Source organism: Corylus avellana, chromosome 9 (assembly GCF_965113065.1).
Source record: "Corylus avellana chromosome 9, dhCorAvel1.hap1.2, whole genome shotgun sequence".
NCBI classification, from domain to species: domain Eukaryota; kingdom Viridiplantae; phylum Streptophyta; class Magnoliopsida; order Fagales; family Betulaceae; genus Corylus; species Corylus avellana.
The window spans coordinates 21,786,193-21,806,583 of record NC_142498.1 but is presented as its reverse complement, the minus strand read 5'-3'; the positions used below and the strand labels follow the sequence as shown (position 1 = coordinate 21,806,583).

At 36.0% G+C, this 20,391-nt stretch overlaps 4 protein-coding genes across 5 annotated transcripts; 1 reads left to right on the top strand and 3 right to left on the bottom strand.

Moving 5' to 3' along the window:
* The first annotated feature begins 571 nt into the window (after positions 1-571).
* On the top strand, positions 572-4,553 carry LOC132189667 (Single hybrid motif superfamily protein). The gene is made up of 6 exons (XM_059604428.2): positions 572-894; positions 1,011-1,059; positions 1,183-1,309; positions 2,318-2,388; positions 2,491-2,563; positions 4,072-4,553. The coding sequence occupies exons 1-6, from the start codon at positions 705-707 to the stop codon at positions 4,180-4,182; spliced, it is 621 nt and encodes a 206-aa protein (XP_059460411.2). The 5' UTR covers positions 572-704; the 3' UTR covers positions 4,183-4,553.
* A 367-nt stretch (positions 4,554-4,920) lies between these two features.
* Positions 4,921-6,591, bottom strand: LOC132190363 (UPF0496 protein At1g20180). Its single transcript, XM_059605334.2, has 2 exons — positions 6,356-6,591; positions 4,921-6,167 (listed from the first exon to the last, which is right to left on the bottom strand). Exons 1-2 carry the CDS (start codon positions 6,519-6,521, stop codon positions 5,062-5,064), a joined length of 1,272 nt encoding a protein of 423 aa, XP_059461317.2. The 5' UTR covers positions 6,522-6,591; the 3' UTR covers positions 4,921-5,061.
* Positions 6,592-12,147: 5,556 nt separating this feature from the next.
* On the bottom strand, positions 12,148-15,404 carry LOC132189443 (aquaporin PIP2-7-like). 2 transcript variants are annotated; one of them, XM_088510373.1, is made up of 5 exons: positions 15,384-15,404; positions 13,014-13,272; positions 12,619-12,914; positions 12,371-12,511; positions 12,148-12,267 (listed from the first exon to the last, which is right to left on the bottom strand). In XM_088510373.1, exons 1-5 carry the CDS (start codon positions 15,402-15,404, stop codon positions 12,148-12,150), a joined length of 837 nt encoding a protein of 278 aa, XP_088366499.1. The 2 variants fall into 2 exon arrangements, with proteins under 2 accessions (XP_088366499.1, XP_059460165.1); XM_059604182.1 differs by lacking the exon at positions 15,384-15,404 and having other exon boundaries at positions 13,014-13,314.
* A 2,571-nt stretch (positions 15,405-17,975) lies between these two features.
* LOC132189355 (aquaporin PIP2-7-like) lies at positions 17,976-19,077 on the bottom strand. Its single transcript, XM_059604065.2, has 4 exons — positions 18,786-19,077; positions 18,401-18,699; positions 18,183-18,323; positions 17,976-18,095 (listed from the first exon to the last, which is right to left on the bottom strand). Exons 1-4 carry the CDS (start codon positions 19,075-19,077, stop codon positions 17,976-17,978), a joined length of 852 nt encoding a protein of 283 aa, XP_059460048.2.
* Between the last annotated feature and the right edge of the window lie 1,314 nt (positions 19,078-20,391).

The window sequence follows — 20,391 nt, the reverse complement described above, 5'->3', positions numbered from 1 at the left end:
AGTGCAAATTTTTGTCTGCCCATGTTGCATGTCTCCCTTACTAAGATGATGGAGCAAGTTTTAAACAAGAGAGTCCAATAAAAAAGGACTTCTCGATCCATAGACTCCAAAAATGATAGGGATAGAGTATTATTGTGTTTGTGTCAACTTCAATCGATATCAAACCAACTGGTATTACTCTGTCTATGCATCATATAATTGAATGGAAAATAACAAAGTCATTGCAATTGGAAAAAGAATCTCATATTCATCGTAGAAAGAGAGAATTTCATCTCGTTGTAGCTTAAACAGAAGTCTCTCTATTTTACACCGAATACATGTTGTCACTTTATTTAAAAAAAATTAAATAACGCGAAAACCTATACGCTATTAAATATATAAAATCTTCTATGAATATATGAAATAGGCCTCCATTTCAATATCTTATTCCAAGTCAGTGAAGCTGGGCCTGCATTGCCATTTGAAAGGCAGAACGAGGTTGCTAAATGCAAGCCCAACTAAGAGCCCAATAACAAAAACCCAGCTTACCCGGCCCAAACCCAGTTAATCGTAGGCGCAGCGTCGGAGAAACATTCGGGTCGGTGATGTGTCGGCCCGAGAGGTTCCATAGATTTTGCCTTACCTAACTAAGCTCGACAGCACAGCGGTCAGCAGCGCTGTCTAGTCGATTCTGTTCAAAGTTCTATAATCCCAGTTAGATTTCGATGACGGAGCATAGCTTCGACCAAACAGAAAAGCCAGACACCTTGTTGCAAAACACTCCAACCGAACATCATCAACAACAACAAAAAGAAGACGAGGAGTTACGTGGGCTTCTGGTGCCTGATGTCCGCAATCTTCCTCTCACTCCTCCCACTGCCGTTGAATCCAACTTCGTCTCCTATTTCGCCCCAGGTTATTCTCTCCTCTCACAAACTATTGCAAAACAAGAATTAAAAAAATAAAATAACGGGTTGAATTGTATTCAGGTAAAATTCAATTACATGACATTATTTTGTTCGAGTTTGCAGACTTAATGAAGCCAGGACACGACCAGTACGTTTACCGACACGCGAATGGGTACATTCTGGACTTCCCAGATCTTCTTTTGTGTGTTTAGTTGTTAAATTAGAGAAATTTCATTGTGTTGATGGTTGGTTTTGTTAATTGAAAAAAAAAAAAAAAAAAAAAAAAAAAAAACAGACTCTGTGTAATTGGGTTGGCTCCGGCGCACGTAGCATTTAAGGATCAAGGTGGTATCACGGCCGTCGATTTCAACGTTGGGAAGTCTGATCGCAGTGTCATTAAGGTCACCGGGAAGCGCAAGAAGGTATTGATGTGTCATGTGTGTGTAGACGTATGTATAATGAATTTGAAAAAATTACATTACTGTTTTAGCTGTGATTATCATTTGAATTCTGGGTTGGATTTTTAAGGCTTTAACAATAGGAAAGGGAAGTTTCAATTTTTTTTGTTCTCTCTTTCGAAGCATCAAATTCATAAACCAATTAATTGTGTGCTTTCCAATGAGTGGTAGTTAATTTCAAAATATTATTGAAATTTCAGAATACTCTGTGTGGCAGATACTAGAAAAGTTCTGCTGTGCAAAATTTCAATATCAAGAAGACAAAGTTATGTTTGAGTTTCCCATGTTTGTGCAGAAGTAAAAGAAGTTATAAATTAGGGCACCTTTTGATGTAGCACGACATGCTGTATTGTGTATTGTTTTTGGTGCAGCACACCAAGTCACCACTGTTTTATGTTATGACAGACATTAATTCTTGAAATCCAGATGTGCTTTCATTGTCTAGCTATTCAAGAAGAGGCTATAAGATAGCTTGTAGTATCTAGTGCTACCACTATAACTTGAGCTGGCATCTGGTTACTTGTGAGTTCAGAGCATACCCAACCCATCTTTATGAGCAATTTGACACCAATCCGCCATCCTATTCCTGCTTCTGTTTAAATATTAAGTGGATAGAAATTAGGAAGCATAGCTACTTAGTAGCAATCTGCAATTTTGCTGAGTTTACTCTATTTACCTGGGATCTTCCTTAGTTACCAAATGGGTCAATCTGATATTGTCAATATCTGGTGGATTGGTGAGTCTGGTATGGTGGCCCCTTTTGTGTATCACTTTTCAGTACCATCAAATGCATCTGATTAAGTCATTTGTGATAGACTTCTTCAATTATACTTTTCGAGGTTGAAACTGTTGTGCTCTTTGATCTGTGGCTTCAAATATGTATGAAATACTTTTTCCAGGTGCACTTTCTTTTTCTTCTTTGCAAGCTATTAATTCATGTCCGCTATTGAAGTTGGAGATGTTCTCATGCAGAATGCGCAACACTTCGAGCCCAACACAGCTTTGTGTAAAGTTTGCACTAATGATGCTTCTTATATTGTGAGGTTGAAATCTTCTTCTTTAACTCCCTTTTCCTTTTTGGTGTTTCATTTGCATTTGCTTCTTAGTTCTTTGCATGTGAATTAAAAGGTGTTGTGGCTTGACAGATGTTGTGTGAAAGGCTCTTTATTGGAAGTCAACGACAGGTTAATCGAGCAGCCAGGATTGCTTAATTCATTGGTGAGAATAGTTAATACCCTTTTATATGAGTTATCATATTATACTACGCAAAGATCACTATAACTCAATTGTTCATATAGTGTAATTAGTATAATATCTCTATGTTTTTAATTGTTGGGGTACTCCAAGTCCTCCTCTAGTTTTGTAATCATTTTTCATATTACATTGGCTTTCTCACAGAATATTTACAATTTTTTTAAAGATCACTATAACTCAATTGTTCATATAGTGTAATTAGTATAATATCTCTATGTTTTTAATTGTTTGGGTACTCCAAGTCCTCCTCTAGTTTTGTAATCATTTTTCATATTACATTGGCTTTCTCACAGAATGATTTACAATTTTTTTAAAAAAAATTGAAGCATTATGCTATTGTCTGATTCCTGCTTTACATTGTAACTACAAGAAACAGTAGCCAGATGTGTGATACGCCATTTAGCTGTTTGTATAATTGGTATTTCATATCTATAACTATTAGATTCCATAACTTTTTGATCTTTTTGTTCGTGTCACGTTGGAATATATGGTAGCGGCTTTAATTTAAGTACAAATCACACATAACCTGATGAGATAGATCCTATTAATATTGGATGGGGAAAAAAAAGATGTATCCAGTACTAGCTAGGCGTTTGCTTCCCATAATACAAAGACTATTCAGTTCTGCATTTTCCCTCTAATAACTAAGAAAATCATGCGGAGAAGGTGCAGCCGAAGTATTGATTCCGTATATATGGAATTTAAGAATGTAAAATTCAGTAGAATATTAAAAGGAAGGTGGGAGCATAGTGAAAATTAAAAGTTAAGGCTGGAGAAAAGGGTCTTTTATATTCTATTATATTCTAGATATCCAAGTTTTTTTTTGTGTTAAGTAATTGGCTCCAAGGGTAGTGGGAATAGGAGATTTGAATTAGTGACCCTCGCTTCATGATATGTGATTCTCAATTGATTGAGTTACCTCTTAGAGTTGATATCTAAGTTAATAGCAGTTTGCGTGCACATGAACTTTATCATTGATGCTTCAAAAAACATGAGGTTGGTATTCTATGAAGGTAATCTAACCATATGCTAATCCAACAAAGTAGAATGTACTGTTAGGTTCAGCTGTGTATAATTATCTAGGAGACTACAAGACAAAGGATTCAAAATGTCTTAGTGTATATATTGGAAATCAGTTGATTTTGACATGTAAGGAATAAAAAGTTTACCAGTTGGATGAAAAGTGGTGGCCATGTATGATTGGTGATTGTTGCACTGTTCAACAACAGGCAGTGGTGATGATGATTTTTTGTTTTATTATGAGCAATAAATACTATGAAGGAGAGCCTCATGTTTTCGGAGCTTCATATCTCTCTTTCCACTTTGACTTCCCTCATTTGAGGACATCCTCTGTCAACATGGCATCAATTGCCTTTATTTTTAGTTCTTGTCACTGCATGTACGAAAGCATATATTGCTAGTTGATAATTCAAGTGCATTTGCCTTTCTGTTTTTTTTTTTTTTACCCGCAGGCTGATAGAGAAGGATACATTGCCATTATCATGCCAAAACCAGCAGATTGGCTCAAAATCAAGGGATCTTTTCTGGGCCTTGAAGAGTACAGGAAACTGAGAGAATGTTAGATCATTGGAATGTGCTGTTACAATAATGAGCCTTGACGGGGGAAAAGGAACCGAGTCTGAGAGAAGTGTTGCACCCCATGGAAGTGCTTGGTTTGGCGTTCCCCCTCATCATTGCATTTGATGGCCCATGGTGACGAGCCTGATGATATTAATGCTGCTGACATTTAAATCATAATTGGGGAAGCTTTAATTTTCCTCTTGTTCCTCTGTATTCTTTTTAATTATTTTGTCACGAAATAATTATATCATTCTACTCTGAACTCCTTTTGCCGAGGTCTTTGGTCTAGCTGAGGATCAGTAATATTTGTCTTATTGTCTTGGCTCTTTTATATTTTATGGTCAAGATTTTGTTTTGTTGGTTCTAATGTGAATATGATGTCAATAATTAGCAATAATCTTCTGATTTTTTAGGGCTTACAGATTAAAGAAATATGTCTTTTTCATTGGATCCAAATCCCCACCATGTGGGCGGGATGGCCAAAACTTTTTCAAACAGATAAGTTTATAAAAGCCCTCTTATATTTGTTGTCTGAATTGTTAGCAATTGAAGTAGCAAAATTGTTCTATCAATCTCTTTCTATAACCATGGTAAATTTAACTGGGATTATGAAATTGCTTGCTCGGTAGGCAAATATGGATCCCAACAATAGAAAACTACTAATTGAATTTTATATCCCGACATGTTGTGTAAAGTCATCTTTTGACATCATAAATTACAAAAGAATGGCTTACAAAAAAAAAAAATTACAAACAAAACAAAAGAAAGGCTTAAATATATATATTGTTGACATATCAGTCTAAATTAAATAATCTTCGTTGCTGATTGACGAAATCTATTCCACAAGATTGTGAAGAATTTCATCTCAGATTTCAGTACTCTTATGGATCCACATCATAAAATGAAGATCTGTCTTGTGTGCTACCAATTATCTCTTGAAAAACAAGCCTCCTGGATCTGTTGATTGTGAGAAAGCACAAGTAGATATGTTCTTCAAGCTCTTCTACTTGTTCCAGAAAGCTTGACTCATGGGCATGAAGTTCCCTCACAACCTCCTTCAGTATTTCACGTTTTCTATTCTTAACACACACAGCAGCTGCAGCTTGGTGGTGCTCTACCTCGTCATGCAGCCTCCTAATCATCCGGCTCATCGTATCAAAATCATTGATTAGAATATAAACCCCTCTGGCGGCAACATCAATCTGCTCCCCATGTTTTTCAAGCAATCTTGTCTTATGCCCTCCTCCACAGTACCTCACCACCTTCATCTTCTTCGCAGATACGCCGCCTAAGGAGCAAGCAATTAGTGCTGGCGCTGCTAGAATCCCCACCGCGCTATGGAATGCTAAGATTAGCAGCAGAATCAGAAGAGCACTATTTGAAAGAACAAGACTAACCCCCCCAACCCTCTTCCAAATTCTCTGAGATCTTGCCTTCTTTTTAATCTTTCTATGTTTTGATGTTAGGTTACGGAACAACACCATGTAGTTATCATGGATGTCACGAAACTTTGCAGGGCAGATGTTTGATAATGGGTTTTTCAACACTGCATATGCAGAGAGCTCTCTGAAAATAGCCCTGCATTGGTCATCACTGAAATCTGCAACGCTTCCGCGGCTTAGCTTGATAACCCTTTTGATTCTCTGAAAATTAGCGCGTGTTTGGTGGATGCTTTGAAGGATTGTTTCACACATTTTAGACGCTTCTAAGCTGGCTTGGAAAAAGTCGATTAGAAGGGAATGAAGATTCATGCCTTCTATCATGTCCTCCAGGGTTTCTTGCCGTGGTTCAAGTACATACTCGGAGAGATGCTCATAGAGATCAGGAAGATAAGATGATGAAGAGCGTCTTCCTCCCAGCTTGCCATGAACTTTTTCCCACATTTCCATGTAAGACTGTGTTCTGAAAGCTTCCACGTATTCTTCATTCACGCTCGACTTGCTTGACTTGCTTGACAAGCTACTGCCACTTTCCTTCCGTGATCTGCCTGATCAGACCATAAAACAAATTAAATTAAGCCTGCAATCACTTTTCCAGTTATATATTGTCATATATTTACACATAACTTCAAAATCGTTGAAATCCATGAAGGAATTCGATAGAAAGATTTGAAATAACATTTTTTTTAAAAAAATTAAGGCAAATTAAAGAAAGGGAGATGTGATCAGAACTAACCTGCAGCACTTGTGAAGCAAGATTTCAACTTGAACCAACCAATCTTCCTCACAAGAGACATGTCGAAAGAAACTTGAAGATCAAAAAGTGCGATCGAGTTGGATCCTATCTTGGAATACGAGTTGGAAGGTACGTGCGGGTTACGTATCTTTGGGTTTATGTACATATATAGGGAGCTAGCGTATATATATGGCGTGGGGTGAAGCTAAGAAGAGAAGAAGTTGGCAATCACAGCACCGCCCTAATTGGTAATGGCTTTTGTTGCACGTTAGTCTCCGTCACACGGTGTCTTCTCTACGTGTAAAATGCTTTCAAACCAGGCTGATAAGATCAAAAATGCTAGGGTTTCCCAAAAAAATGAATTTCTAAAATTTGGTTTCTAAGTGATTTGTCATCATTCCATAATCTCTAGGGATGAAAAAGAGATAGTGACACATCATTTCATATATATATATTTTAAGTATGTGTTTTACATATCAAACAACCAAATTTTGAGGATGAAGACTTAAATGGTAGAGCGCCTGGAACCCACTTTGCTTAGTTAGGAGTTCGAGCACTAGTTTACTTTCACTTTGTGCCAACATTTGCTTAAACAAGATAAGATATTGATTGCACAATTTTGTGTTCAGATTGATCAATTTGGTGTAATTATAAATTAGAAGTGTCAATTCGTCTTCGTGTGTCGTGTTGAGATATACATATAAAACTATATAGCTCATTTAATTAAACATGTCAGACACATTAACTTTAACTCGCTAATTTCGTATTGGGTTCGTGAGTGGTGTAAAAAATTGGCTACTCGATCTAAATGTCATTTGTCGGGTTTAATTAGATAGTGTCGAGACATGATTATAAGACTATATAACTTAACTTGAACCTAATATATTTAATTAAATGCATCAGACCCCTCAATCTTAAATTATTAATTTGGTACTAAATTTAGAAATCGTGTAAAAAATATAAGGAGGTTATCTATTACACTGTGCCATGAGCACAGACTACTCAAGTATTCCTTCCTAAGGTGGCCGGGACTCAAGAGTCATGCGCTCTCAGATGAAGCTGTACGTTACAATAATTGCACCCAATCGGCCAATCCCATCCCTATGCTTCAATGTTGCGGATTTTGCCGTCATTTTTAAATTAAGAAAAAGAAGAAAGTGATTGTTGGTAATACAGGTCAGATAATGTTTGACAACTGTACACGTTTTGCTGAAAAAACCCAATAAGCATTCACCACATCAGACCGGGGAATGCTGACGTGCACAGAAGCAAATTTGAATCACATAACAGGCAATACCTGTCACTCAGCACAGAATTTTACAATTTTCATTGACTGACGTACCAAAACCAGCTAGATGTGTGAGATTAACATCAACATTATTTTTAATTCTATGTTACATTAAAATAAAAGAAAAATCTTTCAAAAGATTATGTTACATTAACATAAGCATTCGAGTTCTGCAAATATGGCATCATTTGTCAAGAAAATGCAAAAGACTTGTTATCGTCAGCTTGTCGACGTACACTAAATAAGTCGTTCCAAGTGCAAAAGCAACAGAAAAAAGATAAGGATGAGTTTCCACCTCGATCAGTCAACAAAGATCTAGAAGATATTAAAATCCTAGAGATATTTATTATTGGGATTGTGGATTGTGAGGTGAATGCATGGCAAATTCCAAAAATATCGTAAAACTAGTAGGGGATATTTTGTATGGCTTTCTTGGTTTAGCATATAACAGTATAACACGATTGCTTTCGGGGCCAAGTTAGCTATGGAAATCTTAATTAAGATACCCTTGCTTTCACTCCTTCATCTCTTGAAGGCCGACACGTACAATTTAATTAGCCTGAGGCTAGGGTTTAGCCACGTCGTCGGAGGGTATTCCATTCGTGGCTGATAGTGTTTTTTTCTATAATTGGCGAGGTTCTTGGAGTGCACTTTTCAAAGGGCTGGGAACAATTTTTTATTATTTTTTTTCTAAGCAAAAACAGTGAAGCAGGAGAGGGAAAAGTACATCAAGGAAAACAAAAAACAAAATATGGGTGGGATAGCCCCCAACAAAGGCTCAAATACAATCAATTTAGTGCAAAAGAATGGCTAAGTTCAGAGAATTCTTGGTTCACCGGCCAAGAAAAGGGTCGCTATAAGCCGCGGTCTATAAGGGCAATCTAAAGACGAATCTACTTGCAACAAGAAGTAAACTTGAGAACAAAAGTAAGGGAAATAGTACCGAAAGTAAATGGATTGAAGCTGTTGGAACAGAACACCACTACGATGTCCGACGAATAAGGGAAATAGTACCAACTATGGAGATTAAGACGAGAGCCTAGGGAGCAATTAGAGAGACAGAGATCAGATGTGGGAGCCAAATCAGAAGGGTGGTGTGGACAAATATTTGCAAACAAATGAAAGTAATTAATGGAATTTTTTTGTGGACAAATAACAAGAATCAAATACAAGAACCTTGTAATTTTTTATATTTTGCAGTTTTTTTTTTCTTCTGAAAACCTAATTGAATATTTCAAACAAACCCTTTCCAGAAGTTCATAATAAAGTAATTAAAGAGTTGGAAGTAGAGAAAGAGAGGAAAAGAAATTATGTGGTTTGGCCAAATGCCTACATTGACATGTGAAAGTCTTAGCTATAGAGAGAATACACCTTTTCTTAATTATTTTGATGTGTACAAAGTTATATGTATAGAGATTTACACTAATTTGAATAATTTCAAATATAAACAAATTCCTTAAATTATGGTAAACAAATCACATTTATCATTTTTTTTAAAAAAAAAAATCTATCCTTATCACTCTTTGAGTCAAAAGAAATGTTAGCATTAATATAATTAATTTAGCATTCTTACCATGAGAGAGAGTTTAGAAAAGAAAAAGAAAAGAAGCACTTTTTTTATTTTTTACATATCTGCAAAAACGGAGGAAAACAAGAAAGTGAGATTCGAACTAATAATTTTCGCTTTATGAGACATGATCTTTAGTTGATTGAGCTACCTTACTGCTCCTTCAATCATGAAAACCAAGTCCAATTGGTTATACTTTAGTGATGCTTGCAAGTTGCAAGTTTGCACGGTTGCACCAACTGGACAAAAAATACAACGATAAATGATAAGAGAAATTGAGAACCCTATAGTTCAACGTAGGAAGCCTTGTTTGCCAGGTCAACAATAATACAAGAGATGCCTTCCTCTCCAACGACGTCGAAGCAATAGCCACGGGCCCGGGCCGTGTAAGCATTTTTGCTAGGGTGAACCCACCTACGGCCCTTTCATAATGTTCATGTTTTGTCTCCTATTTTACTTCTCAGTGCCACAGTCACATGTGGGCTCAGGGCAGCAAGTTGGACGAGTCGGCTCTATATTGGCCCATTTATAAGTCGGACAGAAATGGGCTTTTAAATTGTAAGATGTACATATAAGAAACACATCATTTTTTAATAAAATCTTTAGTGAAAGGATCTCATTTTTTTATTTTATTTTTCTAGGCTAGCAATCTGGATAGCTTCTACGCTAGCAGTGTCTACAGGTTTTGGCTCCTTTGATCTTGAAGGAGATGCTCTCCTGGTCTTGCTGGATATAAACTCCCCTCTTGTTTTTGCTTTTTGAAATTTTGCTAGTATTGTTTCAGATATTAACTTAGAATTATCCTATTTTCAAAAATTAAAATTGGAATGATTTGAAAGTGTCACGATGTATTAATTATTGGGCATATGCTTTAACTAAATAGGCTGCTTTTCATCATGTGTTTGGAAGCATTCCCATAAGATCTCTCATTTTTTCTTCTATTCGAATTAAAAGTAAGAAAGATCCTCCATTGTTCCTTTTTCCCATTTGCTTAAAAAAAAAAACAAAAACAAAAAACAAAACCGCAGCTAATTAAGGTGGATTTTTTCCACTATCCAGAAAAAAAAGATCGAGTAGAGGAAACATGTATGCTGGATAGAATGTTGTCAGAGAATCTGGTGGTAGTCATTGATCGCTGGCTAGGTTGTGAGAAATGGACTAGAGAATCTCCATCACACCATTCAAAAAAATAAAATAAAATAAATTTCATATTGGTCTTTGGATTCATTATTTGAATGATTAACCCACTAACCAAATAACCATTTAGTTAGAACTTTCGGGTAAAAACTAATATATTAATCCCATGACATGCATGTAATTTCTATCAAATCAGCGCCTACTATTGGGTTAAGAAGGGAATCATAATCCTTTCCATAAACCGGAACTATTTAAATACCATTGATGTTTTTTAGACTTTTAGTTGTTGGGAAAGCCCTCCACGTACCATCGGTGTTCTAAGGCCGGAGGCACTCTCACTTGTGAAGAAAGACAACATTTCCAACGCCCGACTAGATGGACTAGTCGGCCGTGAGAATGGGTTGGGGGCTACTAATATGAATAGTAAATAGATCAAAGAGTGCTACACATTTTAAATTTGCCTTTTAAAAGTTGGTTCTCAAATGATATGTCACCATCTTATGAAATTTATTATTTTGAGAAATATATCACAAACTCATGAGATGGTGACACATCTTCTGGGAACCAACTTTTGAAAAACAAATTTAAGATGTGTAACATTTTTCTAGAAAATAAGTCTAGAGCTCAAAGCCTAAAGGCTCACCCTCGTAAAAACTCATAAGAGTCATTAGAGAGTCTCAAATAAAAGACTCAATTCTCCTCATAACTCAGGTTCTTCTCTCTAGGAAAAATTATCTCCTTGAAACAAAATTATTAATTTCATTGTTGGAAGCTCTCCAGTTGGCCTTTGGTCGGCATCACTATGATAGTTTTCTTCTTGTGTTTGTAAGGTTACGCGCAATCCGATCCAGATGTGCAAATTAAATTTGGTATCATATAGATATATTAGGGAAAACTTCACATATCACCCATGATTTTTTATCACTTTTGTATTCATACCCTTAAATTTTAAAAAGTCAATTTAGTTATATATCTTTCAATTTTTTTTTTTTTTTTTCAACCATTCGTTAGGATTTTTCATTAAATCCTAATGGATGGGTGTCAAAATTTTCAAAATACTACTATTTTTTTAGGAAAAAAATTGTAAGGATTTCTGTATCGGTCAAGATTTAACAAAATTTGCAAAAATAACAGAAATTTTCTCCAAACCAGTCAGGATGAAATATCCTCAAATCCATTTAAAATAGTGCTAAGTGTCCATATATAAACATTTAAAAAGTATTATTTTAAATGGGTTGTAGGATATTTTCTTCAGAATGGTTTGAAGAAAATTTATGTCATTGCAAAAATACATACCCTCGATCTTTTTCTCTTTTTCTTTTTTTTTTTTAAATAAAACATGAATATTTAAAAATTTTGGACAAGATTTAACGTAAAATCCTAATTGATAGTTGAAATTGAAAAAAAAAAAAAATTATACACTAAATTAATATATATTTTTTAAAAAAGTTTAAAAGTTATGATTATAAAAATAATAAAAGATCAATGACCGTAAGTGAAAATTTTCATATATATATTAGATTAGATGCTCAAATCCAATATTTGAGGACAGGACACGTACAGCACGAGTCCCACAACCAAGACAGTAACCATCAATCATCATTAGTGTGTGCGGCAGTACGAGGATGATTACAATTTTTTATTTATTTATACATTAGTACGAGGATGACTATTCCCACGGTCACGACAAAAGCAAAAAAAAAAGAAAAAAAAAAAACACACACACACACATGCATCTCTGTAAACATAGATATGTACGAGAGGAACAAACGGAGAAGTGAGGAGAAATCTTGGCCGGGGCTAGTTGGTGGGGTTCGCGGTAGAGGATCCCAAAGCTTTGATGGTCATGGCTCTCAGAACATGCTGATGATATAGCGCCGCAGCAAGCGCTCCCATAAAAGGTCCCAACCAGAAAATCCACTGTTTATCATGATTCATGCACCATCACCACCACCACCTCCGTCAACAACAAATCAAAAGTGATCAATTAATTAACGCAGGCAGCTAATTAATTAAAACTGACCTGATCACCCCAAACTTTGCCGCTGTTGTAGATTACAGCCGGCCCAAAACTCCTAGCTGGGTTTATTCCTGTGCCTGTGATGGGGATGGTAGCCAAGTGCACCAAAAACACCGCAAACCCAATTGACAAGGGAGCCAAAACCTACCATTTTAACACACAAATAATTTTAAGTTAGTTATTTAGTACAAGGTTGTCGTCATGAAATTCCAAGAACTCTTGGAAACTAAAGCTACTACTTAATTAATTACTGGGATGTGGGAATCGCGTGCGTTTCGCTTAGGGTCGGTGGCAGAGAAGACTGTGTAGACAAGCACAAAAGTCCCAATAATCTCAGCTCCTAAAGCTGTTCCCTTGGAGTAGGTAGGAGCCACGGTGTTAGCACCTCCTCCATGAACAACGTAGAAATCCTTCATGATGGCCTTCACCACCCATACTCCACATATTGCTCCCAAGCACTGAGCCACCAAGTAACAAATCGCTCTTATCAACGAAACCTTTCGTGCCAGGAGTAATCCGAACGTCACGGCTGGATTAATATGCCCACCTGTACGTACGTATATCAAGAAGAATAATTTAAAATATATATATATATATATATATATATATATATATAGAAGAATAATTTAAGAGGGGAAACTTTAACCTGATATTCCTGCAGTGTTATTAACGAGGATGAAAATCATGCCCCCAAAGGCCCAGGCGACGCCAAGAAGCCCAACTGTCTCGCATGGATCGGTTTGCTTCTTGTAACCGATAACGGTGGAAACGGTTATGTAGAGAAAGAGAAGGGTGGCAATGAACTCGGCAATAACTGCTCTGTAGAAGGACCAGACAATAATCTCTTTTATGTCAAAAAGTGGTGCCGGTGGTGGGTCCACGTAGTCTCTCGTGGCTCTCGCCGGCTGAGAGGCTTGAACTCCTTCTTCAGTCACTTCCTTGGACATGTTTTTATAAAATATTATTAAAAATTGTCAAGTTTAGAGCATGCAGTAGATTAGCGGCTCTTAATATATTATATACTGTTGTTCTTCGCTGATGAAGACATATAAATAGAATGAGAAGTTGATGAGATCAGAGTGTTAATTAGTGGAAGATTGAATTAATGTGTGCGTAATTATGGAAAAAATGTGATGTTGGCAGGGCATCTTTTCTAGTCCCGGTTCTGGCTAGAGATTATTGGCAAGCCGAAGTGTCACTCGTACCCTTTGTCTCATTTTTCAAATGAGACAGCATCATCTTTTGTATTTTTATTTGATAAAAATTTACTCTAATTATAATCAAAAGATAATGATGCTAGTTTTTACTTTAGGCCGAGCAAGTTTTAAGTATTTACATGCACATAACATTGCAAATATCTATTTTTACTATTTCATTCTTTTTTATTAGCCCAATGTGAACACTCAACCCACTGTTTTGTTCATGCATCTGTTTAATCGTTGAAGCAGCTAAAAATCTTCAAGAAATAATGTTCAATTTTAGTGCTTAAAACTGTGTAGTCTGTATGTGTCCTTATATATATAAACAGGCACTACGTACGGTGATTGAGATTATGCTGATCGAACAACCACATTCTCTGTTTGAGTGTTATTCTCTAAATATAACTTTCATATCTTTTTTTTTTTTTCAATGTATTGTTCCTACAATAATTATATAGACCTGAAATTGATCTACAATTTTTTTAGAACTTGTTGACACGTGTCACTATAAGGATGAAAGGTGTTAATTTTTTTTTAATGTCTGACATTACTCTAATCACTGCTGAAGACACTTAGAACTTGCTAAGAGAGTGTGAGTGGAAGATGAATTTATGTGTGCAAAATATACACAGAGAGGAGAGAGAGAAGAGGGGGGGCTTAATAAAAGTTGAGGCCCAAGGCAAAAAGTTTAATTTTAAAATATTCATATAATAATTTTTTATATTAAATATCTAAAAATTAATTTAAAAAATCATTCTTCTAACTATTTTAGATGTAAAAATTTACTAATCAAATTTTTATTTCAATTTTTGATAATATACTGCTCTCAATTAATAGATAATATGATTAATCTTTTTTATTTTTGTTGTAAGATAAACGATTGTAAGTCAAAAAAAAAAAAAAAAAATTATGATATTTTTGTTTTCTTGCTAATCTTATAAGAGATTTCAACATATTTTGGTAATTTATGGGAGAATTTGGGAGAAACATTGGCAATGAGATGGTAGTTTAAAGAAGTATGAATATCTCTCCCAAAAAAAAAAAAAAAACATTTATAAAAATATTAAATATATAATTTTTTTTTTTTTTTTAAAAAAAAAGAAAGTTTGGAATTTCTGAAGTTGTGAGGTTTGCAGACTTGCTAAATGTTTCGCTTTCTTCGAACACCGTCCTCCATTAATATTCACCAGTCTCCGGCCGAAGAGCATATATCCGCCGCGTTTATAGGAGTCTTGTTTTCCGGGACAGACGTACGACCTTGAAACTCGTAACAGTGCCTCCTCCTTCAACCAGAGAAACAAAGACGTCAATGGTAGGAAAACTAGTATCACCTGCACGTAATTTGGTAACTGGGTTAAGCTTACATACTATCTCATATGATCATATCGTAGCCGCCATCTTCTCTAAATAATAGCAATTATATGACAGCAAGGCGACCAAGTTGGAAGATCAAATTACTAATTTTCCATCTATCCCACTGCCCCTATTCCACAGCCGTACTAGAACTTTTAGTTTGATGGACAAAATAAAAATTAACAAAATTAAAAAAAAAAAATTGGAGACCACCTTAATTAGGCCCTAGCTCCCAAGGGCTAAGGTGGTTCCGCCCCTGCCTATTTCCTTGACAGTATTTCAGGAATTAAGCTTGGGCAACCATTTCCCGTTCTAGTTTTTATTAATTTTTTTAAAAAAAGTTTATTTTTAATAGGGTTAAATACAATTCAACCCATGTGGTTTGCATCAAAATCAAATAGTCACGATGGTACTTGTGGTAAGTCAATAAACTCATTTGGTATCTCTATCAAGATTCCGTTAACCGTCACATCATCCTTACACATGGGTCCCACGTGGCGTGATACATAGGTTTTTGGGTGCCATGTAATAGTTTATTTTTTTATAAAAAAAAAAATTCCAAAAAATACTAAAAACTAAAAAAATAAAAAAAGAAGAAAATATGCTAGGGTGGTCGAACCACCCCCCGGCCACCTTCTATGGGGTGGTTCGGCCACCCCTAGGCCAGGCCAGGCGTTTGGGGGTGGCCAAACCGCCCCCAAGGCCAAGGGGGTGGCTCGCCACCTTGTTGGGCCAAACCCTTAGGCCCTAGGGGTGCTTCAGCCACCCAAGCATATATTTTTTGTTCTTTTTTCTTTATTTTTTTAGTTTTTAGTTTTTTTTTTTGGATTGCAAAAAATTACATGGCACCCAAAAACTTAGGTACCACGCCATGTGGCGTCCACATGTAAGGGTGATGTGGCGTTCCGTTAAAAAACTTAACGGAATCTTGATAGAGGTATCAAACGGGTTTATTGGCTTACCACATGTACCATTTGCGATATTTTTGAAAACCCAAATGATTATTTGATTTTGGTACAAATCACGTGGAATAGTATTTAATCCTTTTTAATATTATAAATATTTATAATTTTCATATATTTATATACTTATATATTTAGATTTTTTTTTAGCCAATATGTGTCATAATTAAACTGATTGATAATGAATAATGATGTGTCATTTGACCGTTACGTTTCTGCCAACAAATTAGACAAAAGTTAAGTACAAGCACCTAATATTTATTATTTTTGTATATCACAAAAAACTTTCATGCCAATTAAGCATTTTTATATTTTTATTTGATAAGAATTTATTTTTAAAATCTAAAGATCATAAGAATCGCGGAAATCTCTCGCCAATCGACCCTGTTTTTTTTCATAGCGATTCTTATTCATTAGGCAGGTAGCAATTTATAAGTAGCAACGGGTAATTAAGGTCCTCTACTTACCGTTAGAGTGCATTTAACATCAACAAAAAAATGTGATTTGAATACCTAAAAGATTTGCATTTTTAAATCCCATGTAATATGGTGGTTTTTTTTTTTTCTTTTTTTAAATGCACAATTTTAAAAACTAAATTGTTATTTTTAAAGGTTAAAAATGACATTAAATAGCAAATTCAAACCAACCCTTAATGAAGAAGAGAAGGTGTTGGGCCGTTGGCAAAGAGCCAAGACAAGGCTCAACCCCGTGCTGAGAAGAAGGAAAGGAGATAGGTTAAACCCTTCCCCTTTTGCTTGTAATTGCTCAGAAGAAGAAAAAATGATAGAATATTCCAGCCTACATTCCACTAGCAGCTATGAAAGCATTAAAGGCCGGCGCCCATTAGTGGGCAGACCAATCTCTTCTTGAGGAGTAACGTTACTCCACAAGATAATTGCGTGTGCGTTATTAACGCCCTATATGATGAATTTAAGCACTGTGCTGAGTGCTGTACAATCCACTCGAGAGATCGAATAAAATGACTCCAATCTGCTCTCTCTTTCTTTATGGTTTTCGTGAGTACGTGAATTATTTAGACTCTGAATCTTTTGGGTATTGCTTAACTAGCCGTTGAGAGAAGAAATGCTCGATACTCAAGAGCCAACCACGTCTCTCAAGTCTCACCAAACAAACATTACAGCCCTACCGCAGCAGGTGGCTCTCCAAGCATCTCATTTCTTTGGTTGTTTTTAAACCCGCCAATTTGACAACTCTTTTCTTGACTTTCAGGTTGAGAAGACATTGGATCGAGTCAATTATTTCACCCTTTTTTTAAGAAAAATTGTTTATATGGAGTTTTGTATTGATTTTATTGTGGTATTAATTTGTAAGGGTCCCCACACCTTCCTCTTGTATCCTTTTAGTTTTAATAAATTTTATCTGATTCATTTATTCGTAGCGCTAGCTATTTACTCGATGGCTAAAAAAAGAAAGAATGTAGAATATATATATATATATATATATATATATATATAATTTGATTTGTTTGTTCGCCCTTAAAAAAAAAAGAAAGAGTAAATTAATTGTGACACGCTCACTTAAAAAGATCTTTTGTAGCAATGATTTATTAAGAAAAATAAATAAACTCAACATAAAAGCAGGAAAAAAAAAATTTGACTTGTTCTAGATGTCTACCATGCATTATATCCATAGCCGTATTACTATTGCTAATTTGCTATTTATAATTAATCGAAAGGAGCATATTTGCCTATTTATATAACACATCCTATATATGGTGGGGGGCAATAAGGGGCATAAATTGAAAGGGCAACATAAGTCAGAGATTGACAAAGAATACAGATTCATCGGATAATGCCTCTGATGTGACACCATATAATATACAGAGAATTATATCTATATATATTACACGCACACCAATATCTGAGAACAGGACACCGCACGAGAGATAGTCGCCCCACAACCAACATCGAAACCAGCAATCAAACAATATATAATATGTACGTGGATGACTATAGTCTAGACTATACACACGAGAAAGAAAGAAAGAAAAAATCACAAACACCCTGTACACATGACATAGATATGTACGGACGAGAGGAAGCAACTGAGAAGTGAGGAGAAATATTGGCCTAGCTAGTTGGTGGGGTTGGTGGTGAACGATCCCAAAGCTTTGATGGCCGTGGCTCTCAGAATATGCTGATGAAATAGTGTTGCAGCGAGCGCTCCCACAAAAGGTCCCACCCAGAAAATCCACTGTTTATCACCATCCATCACCACCACCACCTCAGTCAACAACAAATCAAAAGTCTCATGAATTAATTGATGCAGCTAAAAACTGACCTGATCATCCCAAACTTTGTCGCTGTTGTAGATTACAGCTGCCCCAAAACTCCGAGCTGGGTTTATTCCTGTGCCTGTGATTGGGATGGTGGCCAAGTGCACCAAAAATACCGCAAACCCAATTGGCAAGGGAGCCAAAACCTATCAATTTTACACACAACTATGTTAATTTTTACTAAAACTGACAATTTTTTACTTATAAAATTCAAAGTACTTACTGGGACGTGGGAGTCACGTGCGTTTCGCTTAGGATCCGTGGCAGAGAAGACTGTATAGACGAGCACGAAAGTCCCAATAATCTCAGCTCCTAAAGCGGTGCCCTTGGAGTAGGTAGGAGCCACGGTGTTAGCAGTACCACCTCCAAAATCATCGTAGAAGTCCTTCATGATGCCCTTCACCAACCCTACTCCACATATTGCTCCCAAGCACTGAGCCACCATGTAACTAATCGCCCTTATCAACGATACCCTTCGTACCAGGAATAATCCGAACGTCACCGCTGGATTAATATGCCCACCTGTACTTTTTTCCATAATAATATTATGATCATAATATATAAAAGAAAATAAAATTATAAATAGAGAAGAAGAATAAAATTATAACCTGATATTCCTGCAGTGCTATAAACGAGGATGAAAATCATGCCCCCAAAGGCCCAAGCGACTCCCAGAAGCCCAACTGTCTCGCATGGATGATCAGTTTGCTTATTGTAACCGATAACGGTGGCAACGGTTATGTAGAGAAAGAGAAGGGTCGCAATGAACTCGGCGATAACTGCTCTGTAAAAGGACCAGACAGTAAGCTCTTCCACGTCAAAAAGCGGTGCAGGCGGTGGGTCCACGTAGACTCTCGCCGGCTGAGAAGCTTCTCCTTCTTCAGTCACTTCCTTGGACATGTTTTTAATGTTGTTCTCTTCTCTTTGTTCTTCGCTTGCTGCTGAGGGCTGTGAGAAGTTGATGAAAGATCAGTGTGAATTTATGTGTGCGTACGTAAATCGTAATAGAGAGAGAGAGAGAGAGAGAGAGAGAGAGCATATGCTATAGAATAATGGAACAAATTATATGATGCTGGCAGGGAATCTTTTCTAGTCCCGCTGGTTCTATGCTAGAGATTATTGGCAAGCTCAAGTGTCACTCTCGCATACCCTCTGTTTCAATTTTCAACAGAAGACGAAAGCATCTTTGTTACTTTTATTTTACAAGAAATTTACTTGCAAAAATCAAACGATAGTGATGGTTAACCCACCATTTTGTTAAGGCATCTGTCTAATCCTGAAATTAATCGAGCAGGTAAAAATATTCAACAATGTCTTGGGAATTGAAAAAATATTGTTCAATTTTAGTGCTTGCAAGTTTACAACTCTGTCCTCGTACAGGTACTACAGTGAGTGAGACGATTCTGCTGATGGACCAATTAACCACATTCTGTTTTTTTTTTTAATTATTATTATTATATAAATTAAATGATGAAATTTATCATTTCTTTATTATTATTATTATTATTATTATATAAATTAAACCTATGACCGGTTTACAACTTTTTAACAATTTGTTCACTCATGTGAGCTTATGATTGGAGGATGTTAATTTTTTTTTTTTTGTTAATTTAGGAAGTTTGGATTTCTCTTTCTTGCATGGACTTTCTCATAATTCATTCTTTGTTATTGTTGGAGATCGCTGGAATCCATCGTCGGAGTTTGCTAGGCTAATGAAAACTGCTACCGGGCCTCGCTAGAATCCTACACTGTAGGCCGAAGCTTGTAGAAATCGACCACCAGCCGCCATAGCTGGTGTTCGCCATAAGTTGTTGGCCATTTTTAGTCGCCATCGACTGTTGCCAGTCATTATTCGTTGTGGTTGATATTTTATACAGGCTATAAGTTGAAAATATTTTCCATCCAGAATCTTTCATATTTCCTCTTAAGATAATATTACTAAGGAAATTATTGTGACTGTACGTATCTATTCAATAAGCTAATATTTATCCATACAAAGTAGAGATGTGGCAAGCAAAGATTGCTAAATGAAAGAAGCAAAAGATAATCCTAATTCTAATCGGCATATTATCTTCTCAACAATTATCTCTTCATTAATATTATTAATTCCCAAAATTTGGTTTGCCTTTATCTTCATCATTGGTACGATGATAGGGACGTAGAATATAGTGGCCGGCAGTGCGGCCACTTTCAAAGTCTACTGATTATGATATA

Coding starts and splice junctions, on each gene's coding strand:
- LOC132189667 (XM_059604428.2), top strand. CDS start 705: ATGACGGAGCATAGCTTCGACCAAACAGAAAAGCCAGACACCTTGTTG. Junction 1,060..1,182: donor GTTTACCGACACGCGAATGG/GTACATTCTGGA, acceptor AAAAAAAAACAG/ACTCTGTGTAATTGGGTTGG. Junction 2,564..4,071: donor CAGGATTGCTTAATTCATTG/GTGAGAATAGTT, acceptor TTTTACCCGCAG/GCTGATAGAGAAGGATACAT.
- LOC132190363 (XM_059605334.2), bottom strand. CDS start 6,521: ATGTACATAAACCCAAAGATACGTAACCCGCACGTACCTTCCAACTCG. Junction 6,168..6,355: donor TTGCTTCACAAGTGCTGCAG/GTTAGTTCTGAT, acceptor TGGTCTGATCAG/GCAGATCACGGAAGGAAAGT.
- LOC132189443 (XM_059604182.1), bottom strand. CDS start 13,314: ATGTCCAAGGAAGTGACTGAAGAAGGAGTTCAAGCCTCTCAGCCGGCG. Junction 12,915..13,013: donor TAACACTGCAGGAATATCAG/GTTAAAGTTTCC, acceptor ACGTACGTACAG/GTGGGCATATTAATCCAGCC. Junction 12,268..12,370: donor GCAAAGTTTGGGGTGATCAG/GTCAGTTTTAAT, acceptor CATGATAAACAG/TGGATTTTCTGGTTGGGACC.
- LOC132189355 (XM_059604065.2), bottom strand. CDS start 19,077: ATGTCCAAGGAAGTGACTGAAGAAGGAGAAGCTTCTCAGCCGGCGAGA. Junction 18,700..18,785: donor TAGCACTGCAGGAATATCAG/GTTATAATTTTA, acceptor AAAAAAGTACAG/GTGGGCATATTAATCCAGCG. Junction 18,096..18,182: donor ACAAAGTTTGGGATGATCAG/GTCAGTTTTTAG, acceptor GGTGATAAACAG/TGGATTTTCTGGGTGGGACC.